This window comes from Kryptolebias marmoratus, linkage group LG15, assembly GCF_001649575.2.
Source record: "Kryptolebias marmoratus isolate JLee-2015 linkage group LG15, ASM164957v2, whole genome shotgun sequence".
Taxonomy (NCBI): domain Eukaryota; kingdom Metazoa; phylum Chordata; class Actinopteri; order Cyprinodontiformes; family Rivulidae; genus Kryptolebias; species Kryptolebias marmoratus.
In genome coordinates this window covers 27,602,851-27,622,459 of record NC_051444.1, presented here as the reverse complement: position 1 = coordinate 27,622,459, position 19,609 = coordinate 27,602,851, and the positions used below count along the sequence as shown (strand labels likewise).

Genomic DNA, 19,609 nt, shown 5'->3' with positions numbered 1-19,609 from the left:
ACAAGTCGAGCCTTAAAGGCGGGATTAACTCAGTTTACAACAACTGTGCTAGTGCTAGTTTTTCTTTTATCCGCAGAAAGTTGCGTCTAAATCCAGTTTTAAACATGTTTGTGCGGAGTGTTGAAAAGCCTCACACCTGCAGCAATTAGTCTGTTTGCATGTGTGTTTAGGATTTGGTCTGGATTAACATGGAAAATGTCCCTAAACGTTTTGGATCAGCATTAAAGTTTAAAAACAAACTTCTTATTCTAAACTAAGTCAAATGTTGCAGTTTGGAAGGGTTTATCCAGTAATTTTTCAGATATATTGATCTGTTGTTCTAAAAGGCGGGTATGCACTCAGTGTAAACAGCTTGAGTCATGTGATTGATCTACATTAGTCTGCTGTATTTAATAGATTGGTTATATTTTCCAGAAAAACAGGTGAAACACACCTTGTTATCTAGTCTGCCTACTTTACTCGACAGATCTGAGCATAGATTTGTACCAATACATCAAAATTGTCAGACTTCTCCATCCCAAGTGACTGGACGTCACCATTGTTGTCCTATTTATTTAGCATTTTCTGTCTTTAAACAAATGAGATGGTAGCAATTGACATATTTTGCTTACAGATTTTTAATTTAAGGACACATTATCCACCGGCAAGAGAATAATTTTTTTTTTATTTTTTTAAAACGGTGTTCGTGGTATGACAATAAGTACCTTCAACTATTATCTAGAGCGCAATCTCCGCCAGGAAGCTATCACGTGATCTCACGGGTTTAATTAAAAAATTTCCGCTGCCGCTTAGAAACTAAATCCTGCTCCCATTTGTCTCGCAGACGTGAACAGATTGGATCTCCAGGAGGAGAGAAGAGGATCAGGATGATCACAGCGTCCTTCAGGATCAAATGTCCCCAGCAGCTGTGATGTTTCCTGAGCGGTGTTTCATCCTGGTTCCCCGTCCCGATGCCCCCTTCAGGTCAGCCCCTTAGGACCAGCGACCACAAAGAGGAAACCTCCACCCCCCGAATCATTATGACCGAGGCGCAGCACGTGGCTGAGGTCGGATCCCTCCCAAGTCTGGGTGTCTCCTTTTTAACGAGGCACAGTTGATGCGCAGGAAGCTCTCCCTTCCCGCTTTTGGATTGACATTCATGCGTCATCACTGGGAATTGGGTGGGAAGGGGGCTGAAATACTCTGAGCAGGTATTCCCCTTGGTTCCCTGAGAGGTTCGGCGCAAAGGCTGGATAGTGAGCTGTGGGAGAACCTCGTCTATGGGAAGATGGAGGCGGGAGCGGAGGGTAGCCCGCACCAGCACCAGAGGAGGAAGGCTGTGCTGCATGGACTGGAGGATCAGAAACGGGTGAGTTGCTCCCGGATGCTCTTACCTGATCTGAACTCTTCGATGTGTTCGTGTGTGAAAGCCCGTCTTTTAATAAAGGTGGTTTGTTGTCTCGGAGTCCATGAAGTCTCCCTTAATGTTTCACTGGCTGCATGTAGGAACTTTCCACTGGGATGCAGTGAGATTCCTGGAATATTTCATGTTCCAACTCATTCTCCCTCTTTCAGTTTTGCTCTGTATTTTCCTCACGACAGTGGTGTGCTGAATGTGTTCCACGTTTGCTCTGCATTAAGTTTAAAAGTCACCACTTCGTCCTGTTGCTCTTTCAATCGGCGCGTACAGTTTGGGACATATTTTAGAAGGTTTTAGGTGAACAAATGAAATTAAAGAGAAAGTTCAGGCTTCCTTTAATTTAAGCTTGTACCTGCATGAGGGGCGTCTTTGCTGCCCACAGGATTATGGGCCAAAAAGGCTGAAGGAGCGTGCAGCTATACTGCCCTCTCTGCATGAAGACATCCTGGTATAACTTCAGATTACATCTGCTGTAGGTGTGCACTTCTGCACTCTTGCAAAAAAAAAAAAGACCTTCAGAAATGTCAGAAAATTTGGAAGCTTTTCTTACTGTGAGCAGATTATTTGTGCTCCCTTGTGAGCAGGTGCAGTTGCGTCTGACTCAGAGCGCATCAGTCTTTTATTTTGAAGGTGAACGCAGAGAGAACTCCGATTCAAGGTGGTCTTAAAGTGCAAAACATTTCACAAAACACAACCCTTTTTTTTGATAATATGTGGTTGTTTTTTTTCACTTTTGCTGGTGTTTTGTGAAATGTAATTGCCTTTTTTTTTCCTTGTGTCGTTGTAGCTAATGAAATTTGGATGCAGTTTGTTGTATTTTCTCATTAGTACTTGTGTTCTTTGAAAGTGGCTGTATGAAATGTTTGTCTCTGTTGCTCACATTTTGTGAAACATCATGTTTGCACTTTTAGATTTTTGCTATTGTTAAGCCTTTTTTTTCAGTCGTACAAATCGGAGCTTCTGTTACAGCCGACACGAAGCACTTAAGGTAAAAGAAGCGAAACGAGAAGGATCCACACAATTTCAGGGAGGATTTCCAACTTGTAGACAGCTGTTGACATCATGGTATACATGTTGGAGGTTCATCACTGTTTGGGTAGGCTGAGTTTGCACTCCTTTTCATGTGGGGCATCAGCCAAATGCCCTGCTCAGATCTAGCAGGCAAGACTGCCTAATAAACACTTTGACCAGCTGACTGATGTAAAGAAGACAGCTGTGTTGATATCAAGGCTGAATGTAATTCAGAAAGTTGGTGAATCAGCTGAATATGATGAATTACAGCCTCTCTGTTAACCAGCAGGTGATGGTTGGCATTTTTATCTCTCTGCTGCATGTGTAAGGCGTCAGCTGATAAGGACTAGAGCTGCAACTAATAACTATTTTCAAAGTTTTTTATTTAGTCAAGGATTATTATAATTAGTCTCTGCTTCCTAACGGTGCACCTCCAGTTCATGTTTTTTCTCACCTGCTTTAGTCTGAACATCACCTCAACGTGTCTGCATTATTGTGATGTAACATTCTACAGCAAATTAAAAACATAATCTGTGAAGCATGTGAATCTTAGACTGATCAAACGTATTTATCATTTAACTTAATGTGAGCACCACAAAAAAGAAAACCCATTAGTCAGTACTGACTAAAATACAAACAAAAATAAAGCAACTATGTAAAGGCCACGAGTGGGACTGAAAGTCCAACACTGTAAAAAGGGCTTCAAAAATGTAAGAACTGAGAGTTGAGAGCATTTTGCAGTGGTGCTGTTGTGGAAAATAAAGCTGTTTTGCACAATCTGCCTTCAACTTTTTGTTTATTTTCAGTGAAATGATCCCATATCTTTGAAAGTGTTTTATTTTTTATCCATCTCCTAGTTCTCTGTTGGGCTTTGCCCCGTGTTCTTCTTTGTAAGAAGAAGTCTCGGCAAACAGACAACACTGCCCCCAGATGTTCTGGCCGTGCGTTGCAGTTACAAAAAGCATTTATCTGGATCATTGTGACCAGAGCTGTCTATATGCGACGTGTCAACAATAAAAAATCTGCGTTGACAGTATTTTTTTGTAGGAGACTAGTTGTCTGCAGGGACTAATTGTTTCAGCCCCGTTAATGACATCATAGGTCGTCCCCAATTTAAAGTGACACCTCCTTCCTCGCCCGTTCTTCCTGGGTCGACGCCTGGCTGACTCAAAAGCAGGGTTCTCACTGCTAAAAGCACATTCATGGTTTACATGTACATAATCTCTTTACCAATCGGAATACGGTTTAGTGTGTGTTATTACTAAAAGTAAAAGTTTAAAATATGTGACAAAATTGACAAGTAATAAGCTGAAAAAGTACTTCAAAGTGCTATGATTGTTACTAAATAATTTACAACACTGTGATAAGTTTAGCTTTTTATGACATCTTCTTTCTAAGCCTCCAATTATTATAATAATATCAGCAGTTATTTTACTATTTGGAAAAGTTTTAGGGTTTTTAGTCACCTGACACTTCAGACCCTAATGGCCAATAATTAGAAGCAATGTGCAGATATGTTTGAAAATGTGGAAACCATGAATTGAATTTGTTTTATGAGATCAGTTGAACTGCTGGAGTACTGTATGTCTTTTAACTGCTTTTAAAAATATTTTTTTCCCTTTTTCTTTGGTTTCCTTCATATAGTACCTGATCCTGCCCCCATAAATTATTGATTTGATCAGGTGTGTTAAATTAGTCACCTGGGAGTATGTTGAACATGAATATTAATTTATGCGACCAAAGTCCCAGCTGCTTTTTTCCAATTTCCCACACTGCTGAGCATCTCACTGGATGCTAATTGACACACAGAGAGCAGCTCAAGGACCCAACTGTTTCTTTCTGGATTTAGCATGAAGCTCGATATTTGTGAAAGCCCTACCAAACATTTTTTTTACACTCTGTTGTTGCTATAGTAACCAACTCTGACGCTATTCGTAAAGGGATTTCTTTATTTATTCATTTCCAAACTTTGCGTCCTCAGTTTGCTAACGTTTGTACAGGGGCTGGGCATTCTTAAAAATGATTTATTTTAATGTAGTTAAAGTTTAAAGAAAATGCTTAAAATCAAATGAAAATGATTTAAAAAATTGACTCGGATGCTTTTAACCCTGCAGTGTAACCTGTTTTAAAATTTGTATATTTGATTGAAAAAGAAGCAGCTGACAGACTGCCTTTTTAAACATGCTTTCACTTAAATAGCTCACATTTAAAAAAATAAAACTGGGAAAAAAACATGTAAACATTGAAATTGAAGTAGTTTATCAAGTAACTTGTTTTTTGTGTTTAGCACAGCTAACACAACATGTAAAATATACATTAGTGACACACTGTAGGACTTTGCAGAGTTTTCCTTTCGTGTCCCACTCTTTTGTAGATGACATCACATGATGAAGTTTTAAATATTTAAAACATTATAACAGGGTTTGATGTGATGAGGAAGTAAAATCATTATTTTGAGTGTTTATTCTTGTTTAAATACACTCATTGCAACCTATAAAATAAAACAGAAAAGTTTTCCGGATGTATTGAGTCACATGATTGACCTACATCAGGCTGGTCTGTGTAGGTAAACAAATAGATTGGATTTAAAGACATTAACCATGAATGTGAAAAAATATTGTGCAGATTTTCTCGGCTTTAGAATGTTTAAATCAATTTTTCATAACTTTGCAATGCGTAGCTTTAAGGACATGTTTTTCGTCACTGCAGTAAGGTGCTGGAAAATCACAACAATTCATTTTGAAACTGCCTGAAATTGCTCCACTTTGTTTGAGCGAACACTTCTAGCAAGCGTCACGAGGCAGAAACCTGACATGACAAGACCAGACACTTGACAATTCCCTGTGGAAAAGAAGGCGAGGCAGCCTGAACCAGTCCTCACCTTCACCCTTAATGGACTTCAACCAACTTAAATAAATTGAAAGCACTGATGTAGTTCCGTTGTCACAGGGGGCTCCCATTGTTGAAATACGGTGCAGCAAGATTCAATGTCCTTCAGCAATTACGCTGGCTTTGTGAGTCCGAGATCCTCCATGTGATAGTTGCTCTGTAGAAGGTAATTGGATTTCCTTTCTCTTTGTAGATTCACTGTCACACATTATTGCTCCACATATTATTGTTCACTGAGTAGCAATCATAGACCTACATGGTTGATTCAGGGTTGTACTTTCTGTCAAGAACTGGGGTCTGTGTTCGGTGAAGCAGAACTGCAGACTTTGTTGTCACCAGAAACACACGTGTTTGTAGTCCGTCTTTATTCATGGTATTCATTAAACATGGATTGTGTGAAATTAAATCTTTAGTGCACTGAATCGTTCAGCTGCAGATAAGATAAAGGGCCTCAATTAACCAATGCTTATTTCAATATTTATTCTCAGGTCCCAGCAAAAGTCTGCATCAGATTCAGAAGGTGTTCCATAAAAGCACAATTATTTTGCAGGTGTGGTTTTGAAAATAATAAATTCTGTTTCCTTGCCAGCTGTTTTTTCTTTCATCGCACCAGTCCATGTGAAAAAGCCTGTATGCAACGTATGCTCACAGAAGTTGCATGTTTTATTCTTGATAAAACGTGAGTGTGTTTGTTAGACCTGGAGCAAAGTTTCCAGGTCACTCACTGACATTAAAACAAAGTTTTAATTTTTAAAGTTGTTTCTAAGTTTTCTGTAGATTGAGATGTTTGCTAACTCTGTCATCCTTATGATCTCCAGTAAAAGCGCTCCAGTCTACCAACCAGTCTATCTTCGATATTTCAGTGATCGGGTTTTTGCAGCCGCTGCTCCAAATCTGTGGGATAGTTTACCTTTGCTTAGGGTGTCCAATCCTGGCCCTGGGGGGCCGCTATCCTGCATTAGATGTTTCTCTGCTTTGACACCTGATTTGAATGACGGAGTGATTACCAGGCTTCTGCAGAACTTGAAGACCTGCTGAAGGTCAGGGAAACAACTAAAACGTGCAGGATAGTGGCCCTCCAGGACCAGGATTGGACACCACTGGTTACGCGAACTGCTGAGACTTTAAAATCCATACTTAAGACCCATCTTTTTAACTCGCTGTTTGATTCAGGCTGGGTTTGAGATCCAAGCAGAGCTGATGGGTTTTATGGTGGGTTTTTATATTTTATCTTAGCTTTCCTTGTTCTTTTAATATTTCTTACATTTCTTTGCTTTTACTGTTGCTTTACCTTTTTGATCAACTTTTTTTGTTTTTATATGATATAAATATAAAATTGATATTGGTGTGTGAGGTGCGTACAGAGAATTTAAAAAATGTTTTAGATTTTAGGAGGATGTTTTCTAAAGTCTTTCACATTTTAGAAGGATTTTCTATTCAGACTTGTAAACCAACTGATTTAAAATGACCTCATGTTGTACATTTCGTTGCCTTTATGGAGCGAGTTATCTTTATTTATTTATTTTTTTAGCAAAAAATCTTTGTTGATTTACAAACACTCATCGACATTTTTGCATGTGATTCAAATGTCCATTTTGTTGCTCTTCAAAAATTGTTTTCTTTGCTTGTAGAAGATTGCTGCAGGTGGAAAAACTGTACCTGGATCCCTCAACTGATCAATTCAGACACTTAAAGATGTTTGACAACAGCTTCTATAAACCCAAGCCTTTTAAAAAGTAATAAAAATAACTTTATATTGTCTGCTAAAACTATTTTGTATGTACAATAAATAAACTTTGTGTGTGACCAAAAAAAAATCCATTTGAGAAATTAAACTTTTGTTTTATAAATCAGGACTTCTTAAGCTTTCTTAAGATAAAGTTTGCAAAAAAAGACCTGTTTTACAATAATATAATTACTACACTTTATCTAAAGTAAACACCAACAAGTAAATCAACATGATGGTGTTGGATATAAGCAGGGTAAATAAAGGACAAATACCAGGGACGTACCAATCAAGATTTTTTTTTTACCCTGATACTGATCCGAGTCATTAAAAATGAACTACTTGCATTAGTTTTTCAGTACAGACTTGCAGATGACACCTTCAGTTCAGTAAAGTTATTAAAATCAATGTCATCATGTGATTAACATCTCAGTAGCTCCACATTTGAGTAAAGAAAACCTGTGTTCTCAAGTTATTATTATCAACACGTAATACAGCATGTAAAAATCTAAAGGTTTTTGAGCACGCAGCACAGCACTTAAATAAATTGCACTTCTTTGATCATGATTAATCTTTACAATGTTCTATAAGGCGAAACATCCAAACTCCGAATGTTTTTCAAGCTAACAACGGTCACAGCTGATAAACCCTGCAGGTGATAGAGAATGTTTTATACAGTGTTGGTTGTGTTGGGAAGATTAACCGTGGCTCCATCAGCTCCAAAAAGTGACAAAAACTTATTTTGTCCACCACAGCCATGGATCGGTCATCCAGAGCGGTAAGTCCAGTCTCCTGTTCTGTAATGCTTTTTGTCTTTGTCCCATGAAAACGTCTCTCCTTTTTTTTATTTTTAAAATTTCTAATAAATTATATAAAACTCTATAACGCGCTGTGTGATGAGAAAGAAGAAGCCGTTTTGAGTCTGGCTGTTTCATTTTAACTGATGCAAAATGATAAATAACATCCATTTCCAATTTGATGTTTCATCAAAACTAACCTGACAACCTGGCAGAATTAATAACACCTTCTGACCAAATTAGTATTCCACATTTTTGCGCAGATAAGAAACCGAAAACATTAATTCTAAAATCCAAACATACTGTTCAAAGGATTCTTCTGTTTCAGATAAACTAATAACCACTATTTCATCTTAGACTATTAAAGTATCACTTGTTGTTGTTTTATCTTGATAAATCCTCATTCCAAGTAATTACTTAATAGTCATTACTCTTAGATATTCTCTTAACTCTTAGTGTCAGTATTATATTTGTTGTTATCTTAATTGATTATTGTTGATTCTATTTTCTTGATTTAGTTTTATTTTTGTAATACATACAACCTTAAAGAAAAAAATGGTTTCCCTTTGGTGTAAATATTATGATAAAGAGTTCCCTGTAATGAATGAATCCAGCTTCAGCTGTTCAGATCTGATAATAATAAGGGTAGATTAAATAATCTAATGAGTGAGTTCCTATAAAAAGTATAATCAGTCTGTTGTTTGGTCATTCTGACTTGCTGCCCCTGCTTTAACGAGAGCTTAATATGTTGGAAGTTGAAGAAAGGTTATCACCGTTCCTTATCCTCATCTATCTGCTACACATCTTAGTGTAGACAGACATCTTGCAAATAATTATGGAACCTCAAGAAATCAGGTTTAAAGCTGTTTTCAATCTGAAAACCTTATTACATATTCAGAGTTTCTCTTTTATGCATTGTTTCTTTTCTGCGTGCGTGAAATTAGATTAAAAAAATTAAAATTCCTGTTTTGTCCAGGTCTAGATAAGCATGATTAATTTATTGGAGAGCAGGCAAAGAAAAGCTGCTGTGATCTGATCTTTGATTAACAGTGTCTGAACTGTGTTGGACAGCAGCTATATCTCATAGTCTCCTGCTGTCTCAAGAGTGTGACTGAAAGATTAAAGTCTACGAGGCCGAATTGATTTATATTAAAAACCTGACCCCACGCTGAATTGTTAGGGAAACAGTGTAGAATTGCAGCACAAATGTTAGACCCATGGTAGGAGTTCAGGCATTGTTGTTGACATGTTTCTGTTTTTCTTATGTTTTACAGCTTTCTGCAAGTTTAGCAAGAGAGCAGTTCTCATACTATTTATTAACCACATACAGTAAAACAATAACGAGGAAGTTTTAAAAGTTTTAAAATAAAAATGACTGCACATTCAAATCTGGTTCTGAGCGATAATGAAGAACATACTGATGGTGACAGAGAGCTTTTATGTAAAGGAATTTATTATTGATTCAGCTCATTGAGAATGAAAAGGAATCTGACACTAATTGCTCAATAAAAGCCACTGGAAATTATGTGTTTATTTTCGCTTGTCCTTTCAGACTGCTCATTACGGAGTGTTTGATATGGTTGGGTGGGGCTCTGTAGCATAATGAGGTGTTTACACTGGATGGGGATGCTGCACTTATTCTCTAACAGTCTCATAATTAGCCGAGAGACGCAGATGAGCGGAAACCTAACGTGCTTTTCTTTATTTGCCTCGGAACACGGACTTAATCCCAACCCTGAAGATCCAGTTCAGACTCAGTGATTGAAATGTTCACGGAGACATGATGAAGACATCATTTGTTTAAACTGTTAATAGAAACATCAAACCCATGCAAGGCAAACATTAAAGGGACGTCCAGACAACAACGGTATTTTTTGAATATGTAAATATTTTAGCTTTTCCTAATGGGAACAACATATTGGGAGACCCAAAATGGTATTTTTTGAAAACAGGATCCAGAGTGATACACTCTTGAAGTTTTTGTGTAGACAGCCAAAACGTAACTTATTGAAAACGATGATGATGATGCATCCTCTTCCTCTTCCTCTATTGCGTTTACATTTTACACCCAGTGTGTACGCTTTATGCCCACGCACCACTCCTCGTTTCCTCTTTGTGGTGTATTTTCATGGCAGTGTTACAGCGCCACATACAGGCCTGGCAGAGTTACTACAGTGTTTTGGGTTGTTTTCGATGTTTATGTGTGGATGAAGACATTTCTTTGAATGGTGCCATGTTTACAAGGATATTTTTAGAAAGGACAAAAAAAAAAAAGATTGTTTTGGAAAACCTGTGTTTCTGTGTGACTGAGGCCTGAGTTATTGCTGCCATTTGTTGTCATTGTTATGAGAGAGAAATTCAGTTTGCTACTTTGTGATTCATGAATTTGGCTATAAAAAGAAGATCTGCATCAGGTTTGTCTCTTAATCACAGGATAGTGCACACGAGTAGCATATCTCGGTACTGTGTCCCCCCCCCCNCCCCCCCATCTGTCACAGTGTCAACAGCCTCATCTTTGCTCAATCATCACTTTACCAGCCTGCTACAGATCCCTCAGGGTTTCACCCAGACCTGAGTTGATATTTAATTATTCAGCATATTTTTGGGTCTGCCTGGAGGTTTCCTGCCTGTTGAATCCACTGGAAACTGCAGAGTTTCATTGGCTCCTTTCATCAGGATGTAGAAATGACTTCATTACTGGAGGTGTGACATGAGTTTTGTGCCAGCTAAAGGTTATATGTTTGTGCTACAGTGTTTAGTACTCAGTCGATGCATTTAAATGCAATAAGATCATTTTAAAATCATACTCCTGGCTTGCAGCTTCATTGAGGATTTTGCTGAAAACCTCAGTTGTAAAATCAGGTTGTTAAATACGTCTGAAACTTTCAGTCAGACCATAAAAGTTATAGAATGAACACAAATGTTCAACCTTCTGTAGAATCACATTTTGTTGTGTACACAGCATGCATTTGCATTTTAACAAATTTGTTTTAGTGCTTCTAATCAGAGTGTAAAAGTCTGGGTGGTCCCAATTCTCCTTTAGGTGGATTTACCAGTAGTTCATGTTTAGCATTCATTTTTGAGCTACAAGCAGCTGTTCCCTGCACATCTAACAGAAAAAAATAACAGAATCATCATGGCAGAGCCTTTGTTTCTACAGCACAGTGCATTGATGGCAGTGTCAGCTGACAAGCTTTATGGTGACGTCCATGTGTATTTTATCTATTTTTCTTAAAATTACATTTGCAACTATGTAAAAGGTATGTTTGCAGTTAAAGAGGAGGAGCAACTTTTGTACATTATGATGAGCCACATGCTTGATTTATATGCTGATTAGTGTTTGGAGGATTTTCTGGCATTTCTGATGAGCTTACCAGGCTAAAGCTGCAGTGTTTAATAATCTTTTAGTTTAAATTGTTTTAAAGACTTAGTACTAAAAGAACTTGACGGGGATTAGAATACAGGAAAACATTTTCTATATTTATTTATGGTGTTTTTCTCTCCTTGAAAATTGACTTATTGTCAAAACCGTAAAAGAAAATAATTTTCATAGACATATGGACAGAATAGGGCTAGGCGATATAGCCAAAATACCACCCCACATTTTTTTTATTTACTGTAATATAACAATCAGCATTTTTTTTTTACTTTGACTTTTAACTGAACATTGTAACCAGACTTATTGCCTGTGTAAAAATATAGCCTGAAAGGAAAAAATATAATAAAGCATTTAGCTTTATTATACTGTATTTGGGCCAAATAACCTTTCTGAACAGATTTTAATCAGTTTGTGCTATTGTGCTAACATGTGTCAAGTATAGTGGTACTTGAATGTGACCTGCAGACAATACTATGGTCTCTCTGCTTTGACAGACTGTTAAGACGATTAATCTTTCATGGTTTTATACTTTCATAGTGCTCATCCCTAATTTAGACACGTAAACAATTTAGAACCTGTGAGACCTGTGCTACCCATCGCTCAGATTACTGTAGTCATCAGCATTTATGTTATTCTTTGAACTCATTGAAACCTAATCCTTCTACTGAAAAGTGTTAAAAAAATAAGGATATGTGAAAAACTTAAAACTGTCCTAAAATCAGCCTATAAAGAAATTAGATATACTAAAAAACATTGAAGAAATTAAGCCTTCTTTTTTGTGTAAAACATTTATTTTACTGTCACATAAAAAAAGAGTTTTAAAAAATATATCCTGGTGTAGATTCTCAGTCATTCAGGACTTGAATTAAAAAAATCTGGAGTGTGGAATTTCAAAGCATTTCAACTTTCTAAAACTTACAATGCAGCATTAGACCTGATACCCATCATTTCCCCTCTTATTCACACTTTCATGCATGTGACCAAATCATCTCTCTTGTGAGCCAGGCAAACAAAGACCCCAATAACCCTCAGGAGGGAATGGAGTGAGATTAATCTGCATGTGAATTTAGCTGCATAAACAGAGAATCTCATGCAGCTTAAAGCTTGGAACTCCACACTCTGCAGTTTTGATGATAAATGATAAAGCTTCCCAGATGGGAAACAAAACCTCTTCAACTACAGAATAGAAGTTTTGTTTTTAATAATATAAAAATTACAACACAATGTTTGCATGACATTAGGCTTGAAAGCTAAAAATAAATACAGGTTTTCTTGATCTGTTCCTGCACTTGTAATGATCATTTTAATTTTCAAATCTGAGCAAGTTTGAATAATGACATCCCCCTCTCCTCCCACAAAGAAGTGATGCAGCATTTTAACCCTGAGTTGAAACATCCATTAGACTTTGAGCTGCTCCAATCATCTCTCCACTGTTGTGTTGGCCTGTTGCCTAGATATGGAGAGCAACCAGAGGGGTGACAATTTGTCATTGACCGGGTTTGATTGATCGTGGATGCCAAGCGCCGTGCACTGCTGGTATCTGAAACTAATTGAATGTAATATCAGAGAAATGGGACAGCGTGATGAAAAATGGGCAGCCTTGTGTGATTGTTTACAACCTATTGGAGACATTTGGCTCTTTTTTAACATTTGCTGATTTCCAGCCAGCTCCTTGCCACAGCATTCAGATTATTATCTATGGTCAATGCGGTGCTTTGTTGTCATTTCATTTAACTAAACAGTCAGTTGTGGAACCACGTGTTAACTATTTTCTTTTCAGGATTTTAGTTTCACCTGAAAGGATCAGCATGAGGAGCAGGTTCTGTTTTTTTGCGATAGTAAAAATCATCATGTGAGGCTGCTTCGCTGAAAGATACGACAGTCTTGTAGGCTTTTCGTGCAAACCAGGCAGCTGCAACGGAGAGATGGTGGGGATTTATTTTTGTGAAGGACTGTGTTTGCCCAGTCATGCAGCACTGACGAGCATTTGGGCTCAGGGGTTTGGACTTGGGGGAAGGGGAGTCGTTCGGGTCAGGAGCTGGAGGTGGGACAGGCACGGAGCTCTGAGGCTGGGGGTGGGGAAGGTGCTGCACCACTAAGGATGCTGGTTGGTCCTCCGGAGCCATCTGGTCATCACCCTCTCCCTGCGCCCTGAGGGATGGTGAAGGACAGGTGGCAGAGATGGAGGGATTGACTGGACTTCTGCTTCAGGGCAGTGTGATTGGGTAGGTGGGCCCTCTCAAACACATACCAAATGCCTGCTCAGCTTCGTACCAAGAAAAGTGCTTTGCTTTTAGTCTGTAATTAAGATCAATTACAGAATATTACTAATTTATGTATCAAATTTGTGCCCTCAAATAATTAATGGTGCATGTTAGAAAATCTTTAAGAAGTAATAACCAGTTAGCATCATCATCCAAAGCAAGACCTCAAAATGATAATTAAAAACTCAACTTTAATCTTACTAAATCCAAAAAAAAAAATGAAGTGCTTGAAAGGCACGTTTGCACACAAAAATGATACATTCTCCAATTTTTGTAAATTGCATAAAGAGATTTTAGAATACAGTTTTTTTTCCCTTTGCTTTTCTAAATAAATGCTGTTTTTTTTTAATCTAATGATGAGCTTGATTATCATTTTTAGACATTTGGGAAAGAAGCAATTATTTCGGCTCTGCAGCTCATCACTGCACATTCTGAGCTCAGTCTTTGTGCCGTGTGTGAATCTGTGTGGTCAAACACTCGCTGTTGTCAGTAACACAACCAGCAGGGTGTGTGATAGTCAGGTTGTCCTGACTTTCACAGCGTTGTAAATCGTGTCGGGGGGCTCAGTTGGCAGGATATGGTTCAGTCTGGTTCAGGGGAGGTGGTCAGCTGATGAACAGGTGCTCCAGCTCTGTCCTGTGGTGATGGGATTTCCTCTGAGGTTATGTACCTCTAAAACAAACTACCCTTTTTTAAATGCATTTATCATTTTAGCAGCTTGCTGTCAATGGGAAGCAGTTTTTATAAATTAAAGGCTTCTATCTTTGGCTTTTCATTGAAAACTGAGACAATGATCAAAGTTGTGATCTGGCATTTGTCAAATCTGGGGATAATTTATTCTGAAAGTGTTTACCACCTATCAGATAAAGCTGCTTCTGGCACTTTCACTATTTATTTTTTCTCAGACAGCTGTGTTTTTTCATGGCTGTGGATTTATTGCATTTTATCTGATATGCATCTTTTTTCGGTTAGGCTCATAAAAGTATAAAGATCTGTGTGCAGCATCTGTTTTGCAAGCTACAGGCTGAGGTTGTGAATGTATGTGTCTGAAATAAAGAGACCGTGAAAGCACAGAACCTTTTTCTGTCATTAGTTTGTGTTGTGGTGTGAACACATGCATCAACAAAAGGCCATCAGATCAGCAACAATGATGCTGCGAGTGGGTCCTCTGCCTTATTGGCTTAATGTGGCTCCATTTTAGTCTTTGTCCTAGACAGACAAAGACTGTGTTATCTTGAGTCTGCAGAGCATGTGTTTTAAAGAGGCTACAACAGCTTCTCCAGATTGTTTTCTGCAATCCTTGCCCTCCCATCTTCATTCGAGAAAATACCGTTGGAATTCAATTTTACACACCAGGAGTTTTCCAGGCGATAAGGAGGGATAGAGGGTGGAAAAGGTGCCATTTTTCATCTGTAGCCACAACTGTGGAGCTAAAGGTTCCTCGTGTTCCTCTAGCCAATCTCTTTGCGCTGAGCACACTCCTCAGCCTCTTAACCTCAGCCCTCCCTCAATCATATACCCCACGGTGTAAATCTGCCACATTTAGAGAGGAATTTAAACAGTCAAGGTTGTGTTCGGAGGCACCAGCCAGAGCAGGGTGAAGGAGAAGGAAGGTGAATAAATGTTCTTTACAGCAGTTACCTTTGTTACAAGGAAGACTTGTGGAAATCAATGAAATGTTGCTGCAGACCTGCGGGCCGTTAGAAACATAATTGGTACTGAGGCAAACATTGCTGCTGAGGGAACACTTTCTATTAGCTTTATCTCAGATGGTAATTTATTGTCATGATTTACACATTTTCACCACTTTGTAACTTTCGAGAATACAAGTAGAATTTAGATTTACATGAAAAACTGAAAAACTATAGAGTTTCTACTCAGCAAATATTAATTGCTTTTAATGAGCGTTTTAGGTTAATTCGTCACTCAAATTTGAAACTCAGTGATAGTGAGAGCGTGAATGGTTGTCTGTCTCATTTGTCTCTATGTGGTCTTGTGATGGACTGGTGACTTGTCCAGGGCATACCCCGCCTCTTGCCTAATGTCCACTGGAGATATTCACCAGCTCCCCTGCAACCCTAAATAGAAGAGTGGGTAAAAAAGTGGATGGATGGCTTTTTATGAGACTTGAACTGCTGCAGAACTTGAGTTGATGTTTAACTTTAAGGATGTTTTGTGACATTTATATATGATGATTAGAAAGGTTTACACTTATTCAAACTTTTAAAATATATAACTCTTTGATCATAAAAGAGGATGTCTCTTAGTATAAAGTCGGCTAAACATTTAAATCCATTAAAAATAAAGTCACAGTTCAGACAGTATTTTTTTGACTCCAGTACCACCTTCCTGCCTTTGTCCACCTAAGGAAATTCTTCTATATAGGCCTGGTATTTTCCTGTAAGTGAATGTAAAATATTGTCAGGCACATCATAATGAGCAAGTTTATGCCGCCAGGAATCGGCATGGCCAGGGACTCTCCCTCGCCTGCCACCCAGCTTACAAAGCACTCGAACTTGACCGTCCTCCTTGCAGGTGGTGGGCCCACATGGAGGTGGCATCCTGCCTCTTCTTTAGGCTTGGCCCGGCCGAGCCCCAGGAGCTAAGGCTTGACCACCAGGTGCTTGCCAGCGAGCTCCCCACACCAGGCCTGGCTCCAGGGAGGTAAACAACTTGGGAAAAGACAAAAAACAAACAGCTGCAACGTAATTGAACTGGGAGAAATACAAGTACTTACTTATACTGGCACGCACAACTGAAATTCACAGATGTTTATAAACTGGATGGGATAAATGGCTAAATATGCCTTAGATGTCTTTGTGTTTATTTCTCTGTTATATACACATATATCATTCATGAGAGTAATAGTATTTGTGGCTATAGAATATTTATATCAAATGGGGTAAGAATGGGCCCAGAATTAGGAGTTTGTTGTCCCAGGAGAGACTGGGTGTTGTGTCCCACTGATGGCTGCTGCATGCTGTCTCAGCACTGTTTTGGAGGGTGGCGCAGCAGACGCGGAGGTCTGCGGTAATTGAGCCATTTAATTCCTGTGAGAGCACTAAGCTTAGCGCAGGAACAGATGTTTTTCATGGAACTCGGTCTGTAGCAAAGACTCAGTCAGTGTAAATAAATGGCAGCTGAGATGACACTAAGGTCAGGGTTTCTCTTTTGGATGTAAGTAGTGCTTTATATTTAAGAGAGAAAATAATAAATGGACCCAGTGAAATATAAAATTACCATATAATAATGTCTTATTTTATTGCCATTTATGTCTACAGAATGACTCAAGTGGATTCCATCTCCTTTACCTGTTAGAGGCTGTTGTAAAATCACAGTAACAGCTGAGTGAACAAATTGTTTTTTTAGGGTCAGTTGTTTGACACAACGAATGCTAATGAGGTAAAAGTAATCAGTGCAATCAAGCAGGTTTCATTATCCAGATGTCAAACAATAAATGCTATGACCCAGGTTAATGCATGAATTGCACAATTCTTACATACATGTTCCAACAAAACCAGACTGGATAGGTAAGAGTGTAACTGCACCGGTTTTACAGGAAATAAAGGCCCACGTCTCGTACTGATGTCTTGGTATCTTTAATTTTCTCAGCTCTCTTTACAGTAGGACACCGCAACACCGTGAAAACTAAACGTACAGCGTCATTCTCAAATTCACCACACGTTTACAATAACTGTATAATTACATTGCAACATGACATACATGTACAAAATGTTTACCGTTTGCGCCTTGTAAACCTAGTGCAGAATGTCCGTGCTTTCTGAGCCATGTTTCTCTCCTGCTAGCATGTTCAATCTGCCCCATCATGCACTTTTCCGTGCTTTCACACTCGGGTCACGTGACTACCAGCATGATAACAAAAACTGTAAACCAATGTTTTTTACAGTCTTAATTTTATGCTTTTTAACCTTTACTTTACATTTAAATTTACAGCCATTTGCAAGTAATTAATGAAATAAATGTTACAAAAATAAACAACTGTTTTCCCAACAGTTACAAAGAGGTACATCAGAGTTCTGTTTAGTTTGGCTGCCACTGAGAATGATGACCAGGGGTGGAAATTAGCACCCGCCACTGGCCAAATGCAGGTAAATATTTGAAGTGGTGGGTGAATTTGATCAACACACACGCCACTGTGGCGGGTTGGCAATTTGAACAGAAAAGGTGTTATTTGTCCTCCTGACATATAGGGGGCAGCAATGTGCTCGAGTTGCTGCTGTTATGTCGAGCCACGTTCATGACGTCGGTCACTGTGCGTTCGCACCTACGGCCGGTGTTCTGGCGATCTGTGCTTCCTCGTCAGATTTTCCTACCGTAGCACGGCTAAACAGCTACGTCTAACGGTCGGTGCTACCCGTCAAAAACTGCTACTGTCATGTTTACAAACCGAAAACTATAGCGGTTCGTGTTAATGTTAAATATCATCGGATACTGAAGTGGAAGCTTAGGAGTTCTGCTTAGCATAGCATTGGAACAATTTATATCCACGNTAAAACCACAAAAATCACTTCCTTCATCAGAATATCCTACCTGTTAAATATAAGTGGGTAGCACAAATAGATCTATGCATTAAAAGCAGCAAGTGTCTGAAAAACATTACAACTTACATACAAAAACTTACAAAAGCACAAAAAAACTTCAGAAACACTCCACAGAAATAAATTTTACTTGTCTGAATTTTTTTATGTACAGATATGCATCTTTTAATGGTTAAAAATAAAAAAAGAAAAATCTAGTTATTTCCATGTAGTGTCCAGAAAGAGGTGTTGTTCAGCTTGTAGGGCACCACAACTGCTTCCACCCACCTCCATCATCATCATCATATGAAATTTTGTCACAACAAAAAAATAGTGGCTGGTAAAATATTTGAGTGGCTGGTAAAAAATGTTGTCCACTAGCCACTATGGCTGGTGGACAAATTTTTAATTTTCACCCCTGATGATGACATTTGGAGAAAAGCAGTAAATATTAATGCTCTTGTTTTTTTTCCAATTTATTGCTTCAGGCCAGTTTTTTAACACAACTGGTAGCAACAATGTTGCTCCAATGACTCTTAAATAAGGTGGAGAGAACTATGTATTTCTTGAAATGTATTGGCAAAGTTGAACATTGACACTGATGGCCCAGAGTGGTTCTGTGTTTCTGTGTGGCATTCTTTTCACTCGTCTTTGTCTAGATAGTGTTTACATTATTGGAGCATTATTCTCATTCATTTGCTTATTTTTTTGGTGTGTCTAAATCAATACTTAAATGTTTGACAGTCTTGGTGTGTGCTTGAGTAATACTGCCTTAAAGTTATCTCCAAGACTGCAGTGTTTCAAAGTTCAGCTTGGTTATTGTTTACTGAGGAGCATTTATGTGGCAAGCTAGGAGTTTTTTTGCAGAAATTATGTGTTTTTAGAACATCTATTTCAAATTTTACAAATGCATTTTGCTGTTAAACAAGGATATGCCTCCATATTTGTTTAGCTTTTTGTTTGTCAGCTCACATCAGTACATGTTTGTCTCCTACAAGCAAATATAAACCACCAATGCAAGAGCCACATCATTCAGTCACCATTAGGGTCAAAAACGAGCTTACTGGATTACTGTTTATTTTTATTTTTTTCCCCAAAAAATGTTATGTCTTTCTCAATGGCAGGTGAACAAACCTAAATGGACCATTTTATCTATCTAATCCTAGTCTAATCTTTAGTTTTGTTTTATTTCTTTGTAACACAAACTGTTTTTCTTCAAATGGCATTTAAATAAAGCTAAAACCTAGACTACAACAGTTAGTTTAAAAAGCTTCAATCTACGATAGAATTTCTTATGATAGCACATATTTTTATATTCTTCTTTTGGCTTTTTATTTTTACTTTTGGTTGTGGTGTTTACATGGGATGCAAGAGAGCTGTACAAATCTCCATTTTATCTTCTGTTTTGTGTACCCCCCAAAAACCGGCAAGACTCTCAAAGTAAAGAAGCAGACCTAGACGTTACTATAACTATGCATTATATTTAAGATATTGGCTGGTATTTTCTCTTTAGTGTTTGAGGCATATGGAGTTAGTTTGAAAAGAACAGATCAATCCATGAAAACCTGCTCTTCTGTGTTGCATTATGTTAAACAGCATGGATAAT

At 38.2% G+C, this 19,609-nt stretch overlaps 1 protein-coding gene across 2 annotated transcripts in view; it reads left to right on the top strand.

Annotated features, from left to right (window-relative positions):
* Positions 1-19,609, top strand: part of nav2a (neuron navigator 2a) — a 228,525-nt gene that overhangs the window by 350 nt on the left and 208,566 nt on the right. For both annotated transcript variants that reach the window (XM_037980061.1, XM_037980062.1), the window contains exon 2: positions 824-1,348. In XM_037980061.1, the coding sequence (XP_037835989.1) occupies positions 1,268-1,348 (81 nt within the window). In that variant the 5' untranslated portion in view covers positions 824-1,267. The remainder of the gene's footprint in view (positions 1-823; positions 1,349-19,609) is intronic.